The sequence below is a fragment of the Chiloscyllium punctatum genome, chromosome 48 (assembly GCF_047496795.1).
Source record: "Chiloscyllium punctatum isolate Juve2018m chromosome 48, sChiPun1.3, whole genome shotgun sequence".
NCBI lineage: Eukaryota > Metazoa > Chordata > Chondrichthyes > Orectolobiformes > Hemiscylliidae > Chiloscyllium > Chiloscyllium punctatum.
The window spans coordinates 36,705,296-36,729,471 of NC_092786.1; the positions used below are offsets into that span (position 1 = coordinate 36,705,296).

General features: G+C 41.2%; 1 protein-coding gene across 5 annotated transcripts in view; it reads left to right on the plus strand.

Moving 5' to 3' along the window:
* LOC140468888 (protein unc-13 homolog C-like) overlaps positions 1–24,176 on the plus strand; it is a 587,121-nt gene that overhangs the window by 387,075 nt on the left and 175,870 nt on the right. For all 5 annotated transcript variants that reach the window (XM_072564959.1, XM_072564956.1, XM_072564955.1 and 2 more), the window contains one exon: positions 12,255–12,388. In XM_072564959.1, coding sequence (XP_072421060.1) covers positions 12,255–12,388 — 134 coding nt within the window. The remainder of the gene's footprint in view (positions 1–12,254; positions 12,389–24,176) is intronic.

Genomic DNA, 24,176 nt, shown 5'->3' on the forward strand with positions numbered 1-24,176 from the left:
TTGAATTTAGTACAAGTTTGGAATTAAGGATCTAATAAGAAATAGGAGTAGGCCATCTAGCCTTTTGAGGCTGCTCCACCATTCAATAAGATCATGGCTGATCTTTTTGTGGACTCCTCCCCACTTACCCACATGCTCATCATAACCCTTAATTCCTTTACTGTTCAAAATCTAACTATCTTTGCCCTAAAAACATTCAATAACGTAGTCTCAACTGCTTCACCAGGCAGATTCAAAACTCTTTCCTCCTCAACTCAGTCCTAAGTCTGCTCCCCCATAATTTCAGGCTATGCCCTACTTCTAGTTTCACCTCCCAGTTGAAACAGTCTCCCTGCTTCTATCTGTCTATTCCCTTCAAACTTTTCAATGTTTCTATAAGATCCCCCCCTCGTTTTTCGAAATTCCAATAAGTATAGTTCCAGTCTATTCAATCTATCCTTGTGAACTAACCCTCACAACTCCAGAATCAACCCAGTGAACCTCCTCTGCACCCCCTCGAGTGCCAGTACATCCTTTCTTAAGTGAGGAGACCAAAACTATACACAGTACTCCAGGGACCGCCTCACCAGCACCCTATACAGCTGCAGCATAACCTCCCAGTTATTAAACCCCATCCCTCTAGCAATGAAGGACAATATTCCATTTGTCGTCTTAATTACCTATTGATGACCATGAACAAATTGTCAACTGTCAGAAAAACCCACCTGGCTCAATAATGGCCTTTTGGGAAGCAAGCTGCTATCCTTACCTGATTTGGTCTACATGTGAGTCCAGATCCTCAGTTGACTTTTTACTGCCATCTGGGCAATTAGGGATGGGCAATATGTGCTGGCCTGGCCAGTGACACCCTAATGAATAAAAAACACAAAACTCCCAATTTCAGCAACTGTTGTTTGCTGTTACAATTTCCCAGCAGCCAAATGTGAATCACAGAATCAAATTGGAGCACAGGAGCAGGGGTAGACCATTAGATTGGATTCCCTACAGTGTGGAATCAGGCCCTTCGGCTCAACCAGTCCACACCGACCCTCCGAAGAGTAACCCACCCAGATCCATTGCTCTCTGACTAATGCACCGAACACTATGGGCAATTTAGCACAGCTAATTCATCTAACCTGCACATCTTTGGACTGCGGGAGGAAACTGGAGCACCAGGAGGAAACCCACACTGACGTGGGGAGAATGTGCAAACTCCACACAGACAGTCACCCGAGGTTGGAATCGAACCTGTGTATCTGGCGCTGTGAGGCAGCAGTGCTAACCACTGAGCCACTGTGCTGCTCCTGTCACAGAATCGTAGACTCCCTGCAGTGTGACAAGAGGCTATTTGGCCCATTGAGTCTGTACCGACCGTCCAGAGAGCATCCCACCCAGAGCTGCCTCCCAAACCTATCCCCATAACTCCACATTTCCTACAGATATTCCACCTAACCTGCACATTCCTAGGCAGTACACATGGCTAACCCATCTAACCTGCACATCTTTGGACCATGGGAGGAAACTGGAGTGCCTGGAGGAAACCCACACAGACGCCGCGAAAACCCGCAAACCCCGAGGGTTTAAGCCTCTTTGTCTTTAATGATAATCTCTCGTAATTTTCCCAGCAACCAATATTAGGCTAACTCCAGTATATTCCTTGATTTGTCTTTTAAAATGTTTAAAAATTCTTTCTTGGAATGCAGGTATTCTTGGTTCTGCCAGCATTTATTGCCCAGAGGGCAATTAAGAGTCAACCACATTGCTGTGGGTCTGGAGTCACATATTGGCCAGAGGTCACAGAGGAGATCCACCAGGATGTTGCCTGGATGGAGAGTTTTAGTTATGAGGACAGATTGGACAGACTGGGAAGGTTTTCCTGAAGAAGGGCTTTTGCCCGAAATGTTGATTTTCCTGCTCCTCGGATGCTGCCTGACCTGCTGTGCTTTTTCAGCACCACTCTGATCTAAACTCTGGTTTCCAGCGCCTGTAGTCCTCACCTTTGCCTGGGAGTGATTTCCGTGGAGCAGAGGAGACTGAATGGGCGATATGATTGATGTATAAAATAATGAAGAACACAGACAGGGTAGGCAGGAAGGAGCTTTCCCCCCCCCCTTGGTAGAGGGACCATTAAGCAGGGGACACAGATTTAAAGGCCAGGAGGTTTACAGGGGGTGTGAGAGGGTTTCACTCAGAGGGTGTTGGGAATCTGGAACTTTCTCTCTAAAGGCAGAAACCCTTCTAACATTTAAGAACTATTGAGATGTACACCAAAGCATGCAAGGCTACGGTCAAGTGCTGGAGATTATGATTAGAATAAATAGATGGTTGCTTTTGACTGGTGCAGAATGACCTCTTTCTGAGCTGCAGACCTGATAACTTTAAATGGTGAAATGGTGTGTATGGTTTTCTGGTCTAAGTGAACGATTGCTGAATAAGGGCTGTAAAGCATTAACATTATCAAGAGTGAAACAACAGATAATTGTACAGATGCACTTGCCAGCCTTAGGAAAATAAGTAGCACTGATTACCAGAATAATTATAAGTTTGAACCTTAAATGGTAGAATAATTAGCTGTTGTAAGTCAATTACTTGAAAATTACCATCAGAACATAGGAATAGACATAACCAGCTCAAATCAGTAAAAACTCAAATCATAAATTCAGACTTGTGTTTTAAATGAATGAGATATTAGCTGCACTTAACTTCCTGGTATATTGGCTTCTGTCAAATGATAGATCTTTTTAATGCAAAATCGTTATTCTGTCTCAGTATAAGAAAGTGGAATTCATAATAGTGTTCCCAATGAAAGAAAAGGCTGTAATTCAAATAAACATGGTCTGGAGTTTCTGTTCAATTACACTTTTTCGAGCACAGAGCCCCCAGTATTGGCATAACTCGTATGCAAAATTGCTAAATTCTAAATGCAAATTGAGTTCATCAAAATTTGTTTCCCCAGTTCTTTGCCTTTAGTTAATGCTTTTAAAATTGGCTTCGTTTCACTTACAAATTACGCCTGGCCCTGAGGTGAATTAAAAATTAGGAGTTACCCATAGTTGCATTACTTTGTGAGCCTTTTAGAAGGTCCCAAATTGTTTTTTTTTCCCCTATTTGTTCAGAGGATTAAGCATTGCTGGCAATATCCCCTTCCCTCATTGCCTCTTGAGGAGGCTATTGTAAATCGACTTCATGGAGGCTGCAATCCATGTGGTGCAGATACAACCGGACTGCTGGTAGGAAGGAGTTTCCAGGCATTGGACACAGTAACGTTGACCAAGTGGCAATATTAATACTGGAAAATTTAAACAGAGGGTCATGAGGTTTGTTTTGAAAGGTTTCAAAGAAAGCTTGCAAAGACTCTGAGTACTGCACCCCCAAGCAAACTAATGGTGATTTTGTGTATTTTCAAAGCTGCTCACAGCTGGTTTATTAGCGTAATCATTTTAAAATAATTCTTTTCTGTGAAATGTCCATTTTGAGCTGTATTAATAAAATCTTATAAAATTACCATTCTGATACATAGCAAGAAATATTTTGAAAGCATCTTTTTTTGTTCAAATTTTGTTTTAAAGTACTCTTCAATTGTGCGGTTCAGGGCATTCAATGAAATGCAAATGCAAGTGTGAAGAAGTTTGTAGGATTTTCTGAAATGGATGCTATTTGTGCTGGAATCAACAATTATACCCAAGGCACAAAACTCTACCCATCAAACTGCATGTTTTTTTTTCTTATATACTAATCTGGCTTGAAGCCAGTTCTGTGATATGAAATGTGAGGGTTTATTGAAAGTCACCAATTTACCGTACATTCTCACAATCAATCTCGTTTTTGGTTATTGTATTTTATGTGTGAAATGAAAAAGGAAATATTTTTATGACAAATTTATGTAAGGAATAAGTAAGATCAATTGAATCGAATGCATTTCTCTGTTGTATATCCTTCAAATGATAGTCCATCTGTACATCCCAGGAGATATCATGTATTCAATTGATGCCTGAACAATGTTGCTTCATTAGTCTTAAAAGTGAGTCAGTTTGAGAAACTCCTGAGGAAGTGACATCATCTCCAGATGGACTGTTTGCAAGATAAAACTTCAGAATGTGAACCAGATTGTAAATCCAGCTGAGAACTGTCAGATTGCTTAAAAAAAGTCCTTCCTTCATGTTACTAGCTGAGAGTGGAAAATGACTCTCATGCTTTTTGAAGATGATGCTATTTTCCTAAATGTTGGAAGAGCGGAGGCAAGCCAAAGACAGGAAGATCCTGAAATAGATGTGTCAAGTATTTAATTTACAAATTTCAGTCATCACCACAAGACATGCTGAGCTGTGTGAGCTTCAAATTATCCTCATGTATCCGTAATATATTTTATGTCAATGCAGATCAAGCTATTCTCAATTCAAAATTATGTCTTCGATCATGTCAAAATATTATATTTTCCCAGTAAATTTGTTGTGAATTTGGCATAATTTAGTCAAAGGCACATCCCAATGTTTTGACATATTTAGAATGATTTCCTATTACCTCACAATGCTCAAAGTACTCTGTTCAAGTGACTGTATGTTTTGTGCAGCAATAATAGACAATAGATGCAGGAGTAGGCCATTCAGCCCTTCGAGCCTGCACTGCCATTCAATATGATCATGGCTGATCATTCCTACTTTACGTAGATCCATTTATAGGCAAATCCTTACGAAAATGCATACACAAATATTTTTGAAGACTCCAAATTATAGACAGGGAGTGAGTTATTGAAAAATAGTACTGTATCGCTTGAGATCTTATGATAAATGTCCCATACTGGCAGATGTCCTCAGACAATTCAGCCTTCATCTGTTGATGTGGGCAGCTTTAAGTTAGGAAATTGGGATAAATGCATAACAGATGATTGATCCATTATCACCTGTTTTATGTGATCATCGAAAGTTAATGTTAAATATTTGGTCACCTCGATATAGGAATGTGAATAACTGCACGAGAGAAGCTACAGAATAAATGTATGTGATTTACCTAAATTGGAGAATTTCTATTATGAGGAAAGGTTGAGGAAGACCTAATTGAACTGTATAAAATTTCAAAAGTTCTGGATATAATAGAAAGACCTGATTCTTCCTGATTGAAGGTTCCATACCATGAGGCGTAGATTCAGGGAAAGAGATAAGTGGTTGAAAGGAAGATTGGGCATTATTTTCAGTAATGGAGTGTGGAGGTCCGGTACTCTCTGCCCAAAAGTATGGGGTAGGGATCTCACATAAACATCTGACATTCTAACAAGAGTAGACTTGTAAATACAGGAAGGATGTTGCTGACAACCAGGGAGTCCAGTACCAGGGGTCACCATCGAAGGACACAGGACTGACCGCATAGGACTGAGATGAGGAGAAATTCCTTCACCCAGAGAGTGGTGAGCCTATGGAATTCTTTACCACAGAAAGCACTTGAGGCCAAAACATTGAATATTTTCAAGAAGCCATTAGATATAGTTCTTAGAACAAAAGGAATCAAGGGCTATGGGGGCGGAAGCAGGATCAGGGTACTGAATTGGATGATCAGCCATGTTCGTATAGAGTGACATAACAGGCTTGAAGGGTCGAATGCCCTACTCCTCCTATTTTCCCTGTTTCTGTGGTCAAGGCAGGAGCCCTCATGATGTTTGAAGAGATACTTAAACGTCCAGCTGAATGTCATGACCTACAAGGCTGTGAACCATGTGCTGGAAAGTCGGATTTGACCACATGGCCACTTATCACCCTGTGTGTTCACCATGGATTGAATGGACTCTCTACAAATTTCATTGCATCTATGATTATCCTGAGTCATTTCCAAGTTCCCTTCCATCAGAATTGCATTTGCAGTAGCCCACAGCACAGGAAAGGAAATAGATGGGCTGTAGCTATTTTCGTTATAAATGTATGAGGTTACTTATGCATAAATGTAATCCTGCTTTTGATTACAACCGTGAACTAAAGGAACATTAAAATGGAAATCATTCCAATCCTGATCGAAACTACAAATTGTACTTTTCTCAGTTGGATGCTGGGGTGGCAAAACTATTGGATGTGTTGTCCCTGACGTGTTATACCTGACCCCCCTCGCCGTCTCACTAATTACGTTCTGGTTGAGAATATCCATTTGGGACACACTCAATCCACCACCAAGTAATGACCTGAAATAGACAAAAGTGAGGAGTGCAGATGTTGAGATGAGAGTCAAGATCAGAGTGGTGCTGGAAAAACACAGCAGGTCAGGCAGCATCTGAGGAGCAGGAAAATCGACATTTCGGGCAGGAGCCCTTCATCAGAACATTCACTCCTGATGAAGGGCTCCTGCCGAAATGTCAATTTTCCTGCTCCCCAAATGCTGCCTGATCTGCTGTGCTTTTCCAGCACCACTCTAATCTTGGCAATGATCTGAAATAGTCGATCAAAGACCTTAATCTGCCACTCTCTGTTTACCCGCTTTCATAGCAAGTGAGAAAAGAGGCTGCTTTCCAAAATCTGTAACCAGGGCAACCTAACTGTGGGAGAAGCTGTGAGGGAAAGGGAGGACCATCAATTGCCATTGTCTGGCATCAGTGGGAAGTACTTGGGTGGACTCTAAAGTCATCCCTTCCCCCCCCCCCCCCCCCCGCTCACCCCGATGCCTCACACACACCCCTCTCCCTCTTGAAGCCACTGGCCAGGCCTGTGATAGGCTGAGATACTTGCTGAAGCTCACTAGTCAGCTCTTAATGAGCTGGTTCGTTCGAGTTGCCTTAGCAGTGAAGTGGCGAGTTAGATTAGATTAGATTACTTAGATTACTTACAGTGTGGAAACAGGCCCTTCAGCCCAACAAGTCCACACCGCCCCGCCAAAGCGTACCCACCCATACCCCTACATCTACCCCTTACCTAACACTACGGGCAATTTAGCATGGCCAATTCACCTGACCTGCACATCTTTGGACTGTGGGAGGAAACCGGAGCACCCGGAGGAAACCCACGCAGACACGGGGTAGTTAACATCTAACATGCCTGCCTTGACTCCTAGTCCCAAAAAAGATTTCAATGCATTTCAGTTATAGCTGAAGCTGTAAGAACACATTGGATGTACAATGTTTTTGAGCAGTTTGTATCCATAACAGGGTGGCACGGTGGCTCAGTGGTTAGCACTGCAGCCTCACAATGCCAGGGACCCAGGTTGGATTCCAGCTGTGGGCAACTGCCTGTGTGGAGTTTGCACATTCTCTCCGTGTCTGCGTGGGTTTCCTCTGGGTGCTCCAGTTTCCTCCCACAGTCCAAAGATATGCAGATCAGGTGGATTGCCCATGCTAAATTGCCCATAGTGTTTGGCGCATTAGTCAGAGGGTCTGGGTGGGTTGCTCTTTGGATGGTCATTGTGGCCTTGTTGGGCCGAAGGGCCTGTTTCTACACTGTAGGGAATCTAATCTAACAGCTGTCAAACATAAAAGATACATTCTGTATCCAAATGATCAGAATGTGTGTGTGATTTGTCTGCAATATGTGCAACAATCCTTAGCCTCAAGTACACACACCATCACTGTAGACACTTATTTGGTCTAAGGAATTATGTGAGGAAATATTCATTGCCCCCAAAAGTGATGGATGGTAATGTGACCTTGTGTGATTTGACAGGAGTATTTTTTCCCAAGTGTATGTTTCTCATAAATTAATGGAACTTGAGTACTCCCAAACTTTCCTGCCTGAATAATTATTATTCAGGTTATAGGTTGTGCAAGTTCAGGTCAATTTATGCATGTTTACATTGCATTCAAAGCTGGTACATAATAACTGCCTTATTTCAGTAACTGACAACATTTTAAGCATTCACAGTAATGATGACACACACAGCTATTTGGTAAACCAGAATTTGTCAAAATATGTACAGCATTTTTAATCATAACACTTATTTTTAGTTCTTCCAGAATAATGTGAGCAGCCAATATCCTTTGCAGAATATATTCGTATTGAGCTGAAAATGAATAATGTTTTCAGTGGATCTCAGTTCCTTTCTTCAGCGACATGTTTCTTAGGGTAGGGTTTTACTTTGTAATTAGAGCAAATGTAGTCGTAAACATGGGTGACAATTTGCCAGCTTGATGGTTCCATCCTGAACCTAGGGCATCTTCCAGGAGATGTGTGTGCATCAGGATTATATCATACTTTGCAAGCGGTGAGTAGCCAAATAAAGGTTTTAGAAATTCCTATTAAAGCCCATTGTGAGAGATGGAATTTTCTGGCTTCCTGAGCTTCCCAACTCATTGAGAACTTGACCAGTTGCCTCAGCGTGGCTGTCCGATGGTAGACATGATATTCAGTAGCTCCACTAAGGCCCTGCCCACTAACCACCATGTGGAAAGTTTCCCTTTCCAAAATTGTGGTGTAGCTGTCGAATGTACTTTTTATCTACAATACTGGTACCAAGTGGTCCTCCCATTGCTTTTCCAGGATAATGAGCATACCTGCTATCTTGAACTGAAAGATCAACTTGCCCTCTGACCACTAATTGGGAAAATCACCATCGGAGACTAATCCCTACACAATGCAGGGTTGTGATCTCCATCTGCTCCTGAAGAATGAGTCCCAGTCAAAACCAAAAAATTCTACCTTTGGTTATCAGGGGAAACTACAAGCTCTTCAGTTGAACATACAGGAACATCTAACAGATATTAGTAAATAATTTAAAGATTAAAAATGAATGCTGTCCAGTCCCACTGGTAATATGCTTATGGCACAAAATGGGCAGGCTCACTTGCGTAGTTCTTGTGATCCAGGTAGTATCATACAGAAGAAGACCTTTGGCCCATCAAGTCTATACTGCTGAGAGCACACTAAATCTACACTAGTCTCACTTCCAGCAAGTGTAGGGAGCATACTAGTTGTGGGAGCAGAAAATTGTTTGGGTGTTTAAAGGGATGAATGTAGAAATATAACAGCCTTTATAAAAGCATTTTCATTCACAAACAGTGCTTGCATGAACTGGAGAGGTGAGGGATTAATTGACGATCACCAGGCATCAGAGATAAGGAAACCTTGAATGCAGACTTAAGACTGTGGTTGGCAGCTCCCTTTTCTGCTGGGCCAACTCTGAAATTCATACTGACAATAGGTGTCCTTACAGAACATGGCGCTATTCTATTGTCTCATTTCTACAGGGCTTAGGCCATGTGAAGGCAATTCCCTTAACAGTTGTGATACAAGTTGTGTGATCTGTATGTATGTTTTAATATAATTCATTGTGGATTTTTGAATTTTGAACAAATGGCATATGGGCTTTCTGTTTCTGAAGGATTTTAATGATTAACTGTCAAGTATTCCTGTAGCCCTAGTGATTTATTTTAAAATATCACAGAGAGAAACTTTCTTGAGTGTAAGGAGGATTTGTTTACAGTTGGACAGTTTACGAGTGAACAAAATGAACAATAAAATTTTCAGATTGAAAATTCTAAAATCGTTAGCGAGATTTAGGGGATACACCCATAGTGTGGAAAAAGTGCTATTTAGTTTAAATTAGGGAAGGTTTGCAGAAGATGTATCAAGCATTTTTCCCTGTGAAGGAAAAGTAAATAGCTTGATGACTGTGTAAAGAAAAGATTACTTCGATGTAGGGTGTTTAGTTTAAAAATTTGAGAGACCAAAAGTGAGTGCTTAAAACCATGAAGGGATTATTTCAAGCTGAGAAAGTCTAAGCTCTGTTGTGTGGAGGCTGCCAGATTCTCAAGATGGCGCATGGAAGCCACAAGTGAAGTATGCCTTTTAAATGTGAAATAGAGGGTATTCTCTGTGATGTGGGTACAATAAAGGAGGGTTTGTGTGATTAGTTGGATAGTATTTTGCTGTGTGTCTCAAAAATCTTTAAGTATGTGTTATATAAAATGATTTATTTTGTTTATTATTTTGGGTAATAAACTTCAGTTTTGTTGTTAACATTAAACCTGCAACATTGCATGTAGTATTTCAATGAACGACCATCTAATTAAAACCAAAGAATTAAACTAAATATGACCTATCAAGTCAGATTTCAGTCTAGAATCTGACTTGACCAGTAATAACACTGTTGCTGAGTAGGTTTAACAATAGTGGACTTGTACATATTCAACTTTCCTTCCTGATGATCACCTCTGTGCAGTACCCCATTAACAATGTCACATTACCTTTGTGTTCTTTCTGAAGAAACATCACGTCTAACAATGAATTGAATCTTCATAAAGATACACACTATTGTTTTTTTTCTGTCATTAATTACCTTGACAGCTAGAACCTCCAGCTGTACTAACTAATTGCCCAAGTGAGATGCGTTCACATCTGTGATGTAGATATAGGTGTGCCAGTACCAGTGACTCAGTGCTAATTCATACCACACAAATAGGCCTGCTGTCCCTTTAGTAGCTCTTCCTAGCCCCTCAGATAGTGGAATTCCAATCGGCAAGCCCATAATTGTGGGTATAGATGGTGCGGAGAAGCAAATTTAAAGAATAAAGACTCTGGAGAATGCAAGTACCTGGTGAGAAAAACACTGCTTCAAAAACCTTTCTCATCCATGCATTCTCATACTGCTCTTCCTCCCTCCAACTCTGAGAAATGTCTGGCAAATATCTGGGATGGAAACGTGCTCGTCTGCATTTCCACCAAACTGTGTTTTCTGGACTAGAGCACAGGAGGCACGAACAGGGCTCAGCATTTTTTGTGCGTTGACTCTTTTGCTGCGTTTCAATTATATAATATTCCAGTAGAAATTCAATTGTTGTTATGCGATTGAAATGCACAATTAGACAATTTTGCAGACATAACCTTACAGAGTTGTTAAAAATGACGGTCGGTTTTACAAGGAGTAATGAAGTGTTGAGGATAGCCAACTGAAAGAAGGTTTAAAATGCTATTATTGATGGTTGGCAGTACAGCTGGTCACATTGATTGTAACTTATCAAATTTCACAATGGACTTTGATCATGCCAGGTAAATGATATAGGATTTCAGTAGTTTGAATTTGTAAACACTTGCTTATGACTGTAGGGCAGCAAGTTCAAACTCCCAGGCTATTTGATGCTTAGCTCTGATTCCCTTCATGGTGATGAGTTTCATCACTGAAGAGTTTGTTAGGCAGAATTATAGCAAAATATTCTGCCTTGGGAGGAAGGTTGACACTTCTGTGCTGTGTTACAGACACAATTCTTTGCTGTGAATCAATCAAGATGTATATGTGCAAATTTCCCAACTCTTTGTCAGAAAGAAATTCAGCAACCAGATCTCTGCATTGTGTATTAGAGTTCTCAAACTGGATTTCCCAATTGGTTTCCTAGCAGATTGTGCATTGTACAAAAGTTCAGCAATGTAATTGCTAAATATCTGTCATTTTTGCCACTCACTTTATGTTGGAACAAAAATGAGCTGTAGAACAGAAGAATAAAGAGGTAAAAATGCTTTAGAAAGTAAATTTGAATTGCCAAAAGCAATTAGATTTTACCTAATATTCAACTCCTGTATCTGAATACAGATTTTGCTTGGGTTCTATTCTGTTTGCCCCTTTGTTGTAGGCATTCCTTCCCTAAGGGACTCATAGCCATTTGTATGGTGTTGGTTCTAGACATTCAGCCCTCATGAATTTATGGCTTTCCCAGCAAGTTTTAGATAATACATTCAGAGCAATGAACTAACTTTATAAATAGGACACAGCACAATGTCGTGCAGAGATAATGTTACTGGACTCATAACCCAGACACTTAACTCATGCTAATTTCAACTCAATTAACTAATAAATCTGCACTTGAAAACTGCTCTCAATAACTGTGATCATGAAACTGTAGGATTGTTTTAAAAACCCGTTTGTCTCATCTTTCAGGGATGAAAGATCAATCTGCCATTGATTGTCTGGTGTGACCCCTTAATTCCCTTACAAAATGGCCCAGCAAGCCTCTCAATTGCAGGCAGCTCTCCACCACCTTCGAAGGCCAATTAGGGATAGATAATAACAATGTATTATCCTATTGATGTTCATATCTGAAGAAGGAATTTAAAAAGATGTGGGCACATGTTACACATCACTTACTATCTCAAGACATTATATGTGGGGATGCATTGGTATTCCTGTGGAGAATTTTTAACCAATATATTACCTCCTTTTAACTACGCTTTAATTTATGTCGGTTGTTCTGTATTGTGTGGTTTTGAGCTGCAAACTGTAAAAAGGACAGCCTGAATATTAGCTATTAAGATGCATTAATTTATTTTCTCCAATACTGCATTTTGCTTTTGAACTAATGAGTATTTTTATCTCAACAGAGTAAAAAGCAAGAGGTTCCTCGTGAGGACCAGGGACCCACCATCAAAAACTTAGATTTCTGGCCCAAACTCATTACTTTGATGGTTTCTTGCATAGACGAGGATAAGACAGCCTATACCCCTGTCCTGAACCAGTAAGTAAAGTCAGAGTTTAAGTTGTGTTTCAGATATGCGTTCAAATGCTAAACAGGAAACTGACTTGCAAGTGATATTAACCTCAAAATTCTTGTTGGCAATGAAGTAGCAAAATGACATCAATGTCAAGGCTGAAGATTACAAATAATTTCACAGTAGTGCAATTTTATTTCTTCCATTTAGCGTATACATTACAACTGCAACTGAATGAAAGCATGTCATAAAATTAATAACAGGGAATGGTTGCTGAACAGAATTAGTTGGATTCCATTTGGTTGCTTTCTGAAATCAAAATTTTATTAGGGAGAATTTTTGCCGCTTGTTGTTTTTCTAACTTCATTTTCCAGAACAAACAGAGAAAAGCTTACACCTCCCCTGCCCAATGAGGGAATTCACGGATAAAATCAGATCAGTTCCAGCATTTCTAACTTGTGTTAATCCTTCAAACAGACCACTAGCTACTTAGGAGTTGAATCATGGCCTCTTTCCGCACCATAGGGGTTCGATGATAACAAGTTATTGTAAGAAGCAGGATGTCATTAAATATACAAGAGCTGAGAGCTGATTGCACTCATTTGGTGCCAGAATCAGTTCAAAATCTTCAATCCCCTATTCTGAAATGGAGTCCACACTAGTCACAAAAAATCATAATTCATAAATGGGCAATTCTTGGCCATTAATTTGCAAATTTACTCAGGCAGTCAATATTGGTTCAGAGCCACACATTGGTGCAGTTGCCATTAAAATTACAACTGCACTATTTCTACTCCAAATGAGAAAACTAAAATGAGGATTTTGGATGATTTTGTCACAAAGATTTAATCTATCTTGTCTTGATAAATTAGCCTCATTAGGACATCTTTGTCACAGGTTGCCAGTTACACAGTACACAATCCTTTCAGTAGGAAAGGAATGCTATAAACTGCAGTAAAGTGTAGTACTCTGAGGTGCTAAAGGTGTTTGTCATATTTGTGAATTAGGCTGACAATTATAATGGGAGAAAGTGAGGACTGCAGATGCTGGAGATCAGAGCTGAAAAATGTGTTGCTGGTAAAGCGCAGCAGGTCAGGCAGCATCCAAGGAGCAGGAGAATCGACGTTTCGGGCATAAGCCCTTCTTCAGGAATGAGGAAGGTGTGCCAAGCAGGCTAAGATAAAAGGTAGGGAGGAGGGACTTGGGGAAGGGGCGTTGGGAATGCGATAGGTAGAAGGAGGTTAAGGTGAGGGTGGTAGACCGGAGAGGGGGTGTGGGCGGAGAGGTCGGGAAGAAGATTGCAGGTCAAGAAGGCGGTGCTGAGTCCGAGGGTTGGACTGAGATAAGGTGGAGGGAGGGGAAATAAGGAAGCTGGAGAAATCTGCATTCATCCCTTGTGGTTGGAGGGTTCCTAGGTGGAAGATGAGGCGCTCTTCCTCCAGGCATCGTGTTGCCATAGTCTGGCGATGGAGGAGGCCAAGGACCTGCATGTCCTTGGCGGAGTGGGAGGGGGAAGTCCATCAGACGTGGTTGACGATGCCCTCCACTGCACCTTCTCCACTTCCCGCTCCTCCGCCCTTGAACCCTGCCCCTCCGATCGCCACCAGGACAGAACCCCACTGGTCCTCACCTAACACCCCACCAACCTCCAAATACATCGTATCATCCTTCGTCATTTCCGCCACCTCCAAACAGACCTCACCACCAAGGATATATTTCCCTCCCCTCCCCTATCAGCGTTCCGGAAAGACCACTCCCTCCGCGACTCCCTTGTCAGGTCCACCCCACCAACCCAACCTCTACTCCCGGCACCTTCCCCTGCAACCGCAAGAAATGCAAAACCTGCGCCCACACCTCCCCCCTCACTTCCCTCCAAGGCCCCAAGGGATCCTTCCATATCCATCACAAATTCACCTGCACCTCCACACACATCATTTACTGCATCCGCTGCAGCCGATGTGGCCTCCTCTACATTGGGGAGACAGGCCACCTACTTGCGGAACGTTTCAGAGAACACCTCTGGGACACCCGCACCAACCATCCCAACCGCCCCGTGGCTGAACACTTTAACTCCCCCTCCCACTCCACCAAGGACATGCAGGTCCTTGGCCTCCTCCATCGCCAGACCTTGGCAACATGATGCCTGGAGGAAGAGCGCCACATCTTCTGCCGAGGAACCCTCCAACCACAAGGGATGAATGCAGATTTCTCCAGCTTCCTCATTTTCCCCTCCCCCCACCTTATCTCAGTCCCAACCCTCGGACTCAGCACCGCCTTCTTGACCTGCAATCTTCTTCCCGACCTCTCCGCCCCCACGACCTCTCCGCCCCCACCCCCTCTCCGGCCTATCACCCTCATCTTAACCTCCTTCCACCTATCGCATTCCCAACACCCCTCCCCCAAGTCCCTCCTCCCTACCTTTTATCTTAGCCTGCTTGGCACACCCTCCTCATTCCTGAAGAAGGGCTTATGCCCGAAACGTCGATTCTCCTGCTCCTTGGATGCTGCCTGGCCTGCTGCGCTTTTCTAGCAACACATTTTTTAGCTCTGACAATTATAATATTATATCGATCCTGTTTTCTTTAAAATAAAGAACTGGATGCAATTTACAATTTGAAATAAAATATTTTATGCTTTTGCTAATTGTAAATATGCTCAAGTAGATTGAGTGACCTCAGAAAAATTTAGAAAGTGAACTAAGATAAACATACATTAATTACACTTAGCTGTAAAATTCCACCGTGAAATATTAATGTGCTATGCTTAATTTGCTTTCTGATATTTTAGTGTAAGTTTGAATCAAAATAGTTGAAACTGGGTAAAATATTGCAGAGCTAAAATATTGCAGGGTAAAATGTCAAATGTTTGTGCTGCACTTCTGTTCACTATTGGCACAAGCGAAATGACACTTCTGTTTATTATTTAGCCAATTTACAGTTTATGTGAAGTAAATCTGCGGGAAGCACAGCCTACTTTGCATATTGCCAAATATGTAAATTATTCATTGCAAGAATATAAAAATATTCGGTCATGTCCTTCGATGCATTGGCTTCTGCCAGACAGTCTCAGCTTAACCTGAGCTCTGAAGCCACTTTGGGTCACCAGATTACCCCTAACCTTTCATGATGGTCGTTATCAATTTGTATATGAATTTTCTAACATTAGAACCACCTGAAAATCAGATGTTTTGACTGTCCAGGAGGACAGTTTGTTTCAGAGCCACAAGGTTTGAGGCAGCCATATTAACCTATTGAGTGAAGATGTGTCAGAGCTTAAAGAGGTTAGTTACTATTGAAAGGGGAAGTGGAATGCTACTGAAAAAAAGAATGGGGCCAACCTAAACAAAGTGTACTTTTTTTGTGTATGTTCAGGGTGGAAACATCCAAGTTTCATTGAACTGACCTGCGACATCAGGCAGTTCAGTTTGTGTTGAGTACTTGTAAAATCTGAACTCTTATCACACAAAGTTTGCTCTAACACTTCGTGCCTCCTAATCGAACTTGTCTTACGATAATGTTGATGATCAGAAAAGGGCTGTCGTAGGTGGGGCCACGGAGGTACCATTCACATCCATTTGCAAACCTAAAGCTGCACCATTTGTAAAATGTTGCCACTGCTCCCTGTGTGGGCTCCCTGTGTCGGATGAGCAGCAGCGTATTTTCATGCATCACAGCTGCTCAAAATTATTTGTCCAGCAAAACCCTTTTTTAAAAAAATCAATTTTTAAGCCATAACACTCATTTTGCGATCTAATCGAACTGTGGGATAAATTTGAAATGGTTTGCTGGCCCAGTACATCCCATTTTAGTCTGCAAAAACCAAGGCGAAATATATGTATCCCTTTAAAACTTTAGACTCTGGCATATATAGAAAATCCATTCACCGGAGTAATATGGGATTAATAAATGCAAACAAATAGGGAAATATATAAAATAAGATATCTATTAAATGAGGACTGATAGAACTATTGAATAATAGAGGTGTTAAGGCACTTTTGTTTATCACTCTAAAAGCTTGGAATTTTGAATGATATTTATTTTCTTTGTGTGGGGCGGGAACCTTGCTGGCTAGATCAGAAGCTACTGCATATCCCTATTTGTCCTTGAACTGAGTGGCTTGCTAGGCCTTTCAGATAGCAGTTAAGAGTCAACTACATGGTTGTGGGTATGGAGTCACAAGTAGGTCAGACCAGGTAAGGTTGGTAGATTTCCTTCCCTAAAAGACATGAGTGAACCAGGTGGGTTTTCAACAACAGTTGACAGTGATTGCATGGTCATCGTTGGGCTAACTTCTTAAATACAGATTTTTATTGATTTCAAATTTCACCATCTTCCATGGTGGGATTTGAATCTTTAGCCCCAGAATATTAGGCCCTGGGATTCTGGGTGACTAGTCAAAAGAAGTTTGCACTGAGCCACTTCCTGTCTATTTGAATGATATTTTGTTGGATCCATTCACTTTACTGATAACAACTGCCACATCACAAAATGAAATAAATCAGCAAATCTCCCTGATCTAATATGATTTTTTTTTACAAACTACCAATGTCCTTTATTGTATCTTATTTTCTTCCCATTAGGAACAGTTAAAATAAGTTCTCCGTTAGCCATGTAATTTGTTATGTTCTAAAATTGACTGGTAAATGTAACTCAGTTTACCTCATTTGTATGAAAGAAGTTACATTTGTAAGAAGACAAAGATGCAATATTTGTGATTAAATTTACTGCAGCCTCAGGTCACGTGGGGTTGGTGGTTTGAGACTGAAACTTGTCAGGGTTGGGACAATCCTACCGAAAAGTGCAAAGTCTTGGGCAGCTGGTTTAACAGACCATGGATTTCACGGTGAAAGCTCAAGAGACATAATCTTGCACAGTTGACAGTTTAGGGAAAAGGATTAATAGTGGGTGCTTTGGTTAATAGTTATCATGAAAGAAGCTTTCACTTGTGCAGTATTTTCAACCAGCACAAAAGAAAATACCGAGGATGCTTCAATGATTTTCATCTGTTTCTTTAGGAACAGAAGAGCTAGGAGCAGGAGTAGGCCATCTGGCCCTTCGAGCCTGCTCCCCCACTCAATAAGATCATGGCTGATCTTTTCGTGGACTCGGCTCCAGTTACCCGTGTTTTCATCACATCCCTTAATTCCTTTATTTTTCAAAAAAGTATCTACCTTAGCTTTAAAAGCGATTACTGAAGTACTGTAAACTACTTCCCTGGGCAAGGAATTCCATAGATTAACAACCCTCTGGGTGAAGATGTTCCTTCTCAGTTCAGTTCTAACCCTGCTTCCTCTAATGTTGAGGCCATGCCCTCTTGTCCTAGTCTCACCAACCAGTGGAAACATCCTCTCTATTTCTATTTTATCGATTCCTTTCGTAATTTTATACGTTTCTGTAAAATCCCCCCCTTATTCTTCTGAATTCCAATGAATATAATCCCAATCTACTTAGTCTCTCCTCATAAACCAATGCCCTCAACTCCAGAATCAACCTCGTGAACCTCCTCTGCATCCCCTCCAGTGCCATTACATCCTTTCTTAAGTATGGAGACCAAACCTGCACACAGGTGTGGCCTCACCTGCACTTTGTACAGCTGTAACATTACCTCTCTGCTTTTAAACTAAACCCCTTTAGCAATGAAGGACAACATTCCATTTGCCTTCCTAATTACTTGTTGTACCTGCAGACCAGACTTTAAAAACATTGTTCCTTTCTACCAGTGATTCATTTAACAAGACTTGGGATTTATTCCTTTTTCTATAATTGTTTTTTGCAAGAAGCATATGACAGTACCCATGATAAATGCAAATCAGATCTTTGTATATAACATAGAGCGAATGCAGTTAGTGCAATTTCCTAAAGGTGTCAATTAACCTTTTGCTGAGATTTCAGCATGAGATCTCAATTGGAGGGAGCCTGGATTAAACAGTTTGGTGTATGAGTATGTGCAGCAATTTGTTGAACTCCCAATTTTCCACTGACTGCAAGGATTTACGGCAGATTGGATGTTGCGATGTCCACATCCTGTTCTTTGATCTGTATACCACTGAGGCTTCATGTTGAAAGGGGAACTCAATTCCTAACCTAACACTTTCTAATTTTACACTGACCCCTTTCAAAGCAAGCCCTACATTAAAGCAGTTGAAAATGAATGCTTGGAATTGAGTGCAATAACAGTATTGGCACCACACGACACATGTTAGACTCTATTGCACTCTCTGATCCTCCAGAGTTGATTTTCTGCCAAAGATTTGTTGGACTGCTGATTAGAATTCACTGCAGTAGCCATCCTAGTGAATCAGAAGTGGAGTAGCCAATACCCCTGTGTATTGTATCCTGCCAGTGTGTCATTTGTAAACAATGCTAATTGCTATTGAGCCTCTATAAGCCTTGAGCTATTAATGTATCAGCAGACTATGGTCGTAAAGATGTTTACTAGTGGCATGTTGTAATATTTACTGAACTGTCCAGACCTTAAATTACAAAGATGATTTTTGATGTCCATTTAATTCTTTAAGGTAAAATCTATCAATCACTGCCACTCCACCATGGTATTTGTGTTGTCCATCAGTGAGTGAGCTCAGACTGTGCCTGCCCATGGCGAGATGATGCCATTTATAGCAGAGCTCTCCAGACCAGTGACTAATTGAAAATCAAAAGAACTGCAGCTGCTGTAAATTAGAAACAAAAATCTAGAATACTGGAAAAGCTCAGCAGAATCTGGTAGCATCTGTGGGGCTAAATCAGAGTTAACGTTTCAGGTCAGGTGACCCTTCCTCAGAACTGACGGTCGCGAGGAAGATGTTGGTTTATATGCAGAAGATAGGATGGGGGGAAGGAGTTAGGAGTAAACTATAGGTGGGAACAGAGCCCAAAGAGAGAGAATAACTGTTGGACAGACAAAGGAGTGGATAAGAAAGTGAGGATTGCAGATGCTGGAGAGTCAGAGTCGAAAAGCTGGTAAAGCACAGCAGGTCAGGCAGCATCTAAGGAGCAGGAGAGTTGATGTTTTGGACAGAAGCCTTTCATCAGGAATGCGTAACGATCAGGCTAGGAGGGTGAACAGCTATTGATGGGGATTGTTATTGGTACAACAATGGGTTGTGTGTACTGACAGACTATGTGAATAACAAGGCCTGGTGTGAGAGTGTTGGGGTAAGGACATGGCAGAGCTCAAACTCTGAAGTTATTGAACTCGATACTGAGTCTGGAAGGCTGCAGGGTCCCCAAGTGGAAAAGGAGATGCTTGCGCTGAGATTCACTGGAGCACTGCATCAAGCCTGTGACAGAGATGTTATCCATGGAACTGTTGAAGTTTCAGGCACCTGGAAGCTCAGGGTCTTTTTTTTTGGCAGAATGCAAGTGTTCTGTGAAGCGGTCACCCAGTCTACACTTCATTTCCCCAATGTAGAGGAGACTACGTTGTGAGCAGCGAATGCAGTAGACTAGATTGTGTGAAATGCAATTGAGTGCTGCTTCACCTGGGAGGTGTGTTTGGGTCCTTGGGTACTAAGGAGGGAGGAAATAAATGGATAGGTGTTACACCTTACTCGGTTGCAAAGGAAGCTGTCATGAGGCTGGCGGGGTGTATCGGGAATTCTCTCTTCCGCAGGGACCGTTCCCTCTGGGGCACCCTAGTGCACTCTTCTTTCACTCCCAGCAAACCCCCCATAACCTCATGTTGCTGCAGCACCAGCTGCTGAGCAATGCCTCGAATCAAAGAGCAGCTCTCGATGGTCAGGAATTACTCAGGGCATTGTAAACCTTTGGAATTTTCTACCATAGTGTGTTGAAGTTGCTTATCTTTGAATATGTTTAAGGTAGAGATTGATAGATTTTTGATCACCATTAGCATAGAGGGTTATGAAGATGGGATGGATAAAAGGCATTGAACTATTCAATGAGTTATGATTGTATTAAATGGTGGGGCAGGTTTGTTGAGCTGAATGGCCTGCTGCAGTCCTGAAAGGAGACATCAGGGCTTCTTGCCTGCTCTGGATGGCAGGTGATACCTGTGTTGATTTTCCTAAATTCCACTCTGAGTGCTTTTGATATTACCACTAGAGTTTAGTCACCATGCATCATCTCATAAAAGGGAAGTCTATTCAACTAGAAACATCCTTTATGTTTGACTTGCAGAGTTATTTACAGCTGGCTAGAAAGAACCTCAGCTTTCCGACAGGTCGATCCCCCTAGGCCCCATTAATGAGCTCAGCTGACTAGTCAATCATTAAAAATGTGTTGGAGCACTGAGGATTGGTGTGGCTCAAGTATGGAATAGCCAAGCCTGCCACAGCAGTTGGCTCAATGCCAATTTCTCTATTCTTTCGGATGACAAGCAAGACAACTGAGTGCTTTGGGACTGCCATATTCCAGCTAAGGCAATCTTCCTGCCAAGTCAAATAACATTAAATACAGCAAATTACACATACCTATCAAAACAACATGGAGCGAAGGATTGCTGTATCTGGTGTGCTCTACTTAACAGTGAGACCTCCTGTCTGTCACTTCTGTATCCGAAAATAAAAATATTGTGTAACTGCTAAGATGAACAACATTCTTCCTGATAATTGACTATATTTTTATGAGATTGTCCAGGAATAACTTTGGATGATAGATGAGAAAGTAGAAATTATGTAGCGCCAGCGTCCTGGCACAAATTATACCAATCCCTACTCCAGAATAGGTAGGCCCAAGCAAAACTGGCCCTAGAGCTTCAGTTGAATCAGATCTGTCCATCCACAAATGCCCTGTAGCTATGCAGTAAAGTAGGTATCAGTTAATATGGTCATACTGCAAGAAGCCTACAGGTATGTACTGGGGTTGGGGCAGAGCAGGAGGAATTGCAGTCTCTGATCCTCTTGGTAAGGATCCTCAGTTTGACTAAATATGGATCTGGTTGTGCTGAATGCAGCGGATGTTATTGCCAGCTGTACTCAAGATAGTTAATATTCTTTGAAATATCCAAAATAGGTATGACACCCCTATCTACAGGTAGTTCTTCTATAATACGATGGTTGTGTTCTTGTGCATCCTACATTATAGAAAAATCACGCTTTAGAAACAGCGCTTAAAGTGTTGGTGATGGAACTGCGTTAGAGCCAACTCGCGTTTTAAAAGCTCACGCTTTAGAAACAGCGTCCCTAATTCATCAATCACGTTAAAACGAATTCATGTTAACGAAACACACATTATAACAGAATGACTTGTATATGTGAAAAGGTTCTAACACCCTGTCAGGTAATGAGTGCCTATTCTGAAGCATTTCCAATATGCACAAACTGTCCACCCCCCATATTGAATGTTTCTGTGACCATTAATGCCTGTAAATTGGAATAGCGTGGTACGGTTTCTAGACCTTCATGTTAGATTTGATAGCAGCAAAAGTAATAATCTCACTTTGCTTAGTCCTGATCAGTGAGGTGGCCATTTCAGTTAGCTGTTAATCCAGCTCATTTACATGTCATCACTGGGTTCATCATTACTAACGTATGAGTATTGAAATCAGACTCAACGGTATCTGAAAGATTTGACGTTACCACTTATTCATCACAGTGGGACCAATATCCATTATACTGTACACAAAGCTCTGTTCTTCCATTTTCCCCAGTTTGAAGTTTACCTCATTTGTTTTGATAAACATCACGCTGAGGCTAACACACTGAGTTAAAAATGCGATTTCTTTTAAATTAGCTGAGAGAAATTCACTTGAATAAATTTATTTGAAATTAACTGTGACAGAGCAGAATGATGTGATGAATAAGATGTATGTATACATGTATCATTTTTATTACATTGCATTCGTGACATCTCATATTCTAAAATAAAAAGCAAGCCAGGTTTACCTTGTGCTTTAAGCCAGTACTCTCTGCCCACACATTGGGACCCGGGTCTCTAGAGCTAGGAGTGCCTGAATATACACTGACCTTGAAGCTGCTTGCTTCTTATCAGAAAGTAAAGCTCTTCAACTCCTAATGTAGTGCATCATACCTTTATTCACACCTGTACATAATAGATTCTCAAATATAGCTCTCTGGTAAAAATGTCCAAGACATCTCTCTTCACATGCATTGGTTTCATCATCAGAGTTTACACAAATCTCATTGTACCACAACCTGATCCCTGAAATTTACAAGGAATTCACTTATATCTAATTGATCTCATCTATAGGATTAAGCCTTGCTGGGAAAATAAAAGTGTATTAATGACAGATTCCATTATTAAAACACAAATTGACCTGCAGGTTCAGGGAGTTAAAGATACACCATGGATTGTGAATCTTAAGAACTTAAAAGTTGACTTTTCCTACTCCAGCATTTGCTTCATGCAAACAGCATCTTACATCAATGTCGAGTTATTTTTAAGAACTTGCTGAATTTGCAGGTTAAGTGCCTATTAAACTCAGCACAGAAAGTTGAGGTTGGTAATTAAGAAAATAGGAGCCTGTTCAAAAGTGGTAATTGCTAATACAATGCCAATCAACCTTCCTGGTCCAGGGAGGAACAAGGTAAACAGTTGAATCCCATTCCTGAAAATATTTTTTTCTCTGTCCAGTTGAATACAAGACAATAAGCTTCACCTTAATGCTTCGTTTTAGCAATTTTATAACTCTACTATGCAATTAAACAGTAGATTCCATGAGCTTAAAAACAAACATCCTCTTCCTGTTTCTGGAACCGCATTGAAAAGAAAGCAACTGAGCGATCCCCCAAAAACAAATGGTGCGGTTATTTTCACTTACCTGTGGATTCTTGTCATATGCAAATTGTCTGCCATATACCTGTATTCCAACAACACAGAGTGCTTTGAAATGTCTTCATACCAAGAATATCAGAACATTAATACAGTTTCCTCTTGCATTCATTTCAGCAAGAATTTCAGGCATGACAGCAGAGATGATGAAGCAGAGCTGCTGTCAAAGTTCTCTTTCTTGTAATCCCCTGTTTGAAATGACTTGCCAGGAGCCACCTTGTAATTGGCTTTGCTTTGCATTGTCCTAAATGGAAGGTGCAAGAATTTGGTTTCTTTAAAATCACTACTTCGATATTTAATCCCCAGTCCTTCTTAAGAGCAGATTCTGTGAACATCATTTCCTCATCATTGCTGACTTCAGGCTGCAGTTGGAGTGGGGGAGGTTGGAGAAGGTGATGACATTTAACTGCTGCAGGTTGCTTGCTGACCACTTCTAGTGGACAGTTCTGTTTTGTAGCTGACAAGTGAGGACAGCATCAGGATTGACAGCAAATACCTCGTGACTTGGTAGCAGTCACTCTGGGGAAGTGAAGGGTAGATAGGTACCATCCTCAAGAGTGAGTGGATAGGTGTGAGAATTGGAAAATTACAAACTAAATTAGAATCGGAAGAGGAGAATGAGTGCCCTGTCTATTCTGTTCATTCAACTGTTAATGCTCTTCAGATTCTTCAAATGGAAACCAGAATGAATGCAAGAGGAAACAGTATTTATGTTCTGATATTCTTCGTATGAAGACATTTCAAAGCACTTTGTGTTGTTGGAATACAGGTACATGGCAGACAATTTGCACATGACAAGATTCCACAGTAAAGTGAAAATACCAACATCATTTGTTTTTTGGGGATCACTCTTTTGAAAGAGTCCTACAGCATGGAAACAGACACTTTGGTCCAACTCACCCATGCCAACCCAGTTTCCCAAACTAAACTCGCCCCAGTTGCTTACATTTGGTCCACAACCCTCTAAACTTGCCTGTCATGATTTTATAAATATCTGTAAGGTCACTGTTCAACCTGCTACACTCCAGCTTATCCAGCCTCTCCTTATCACTCAGACCCCTAG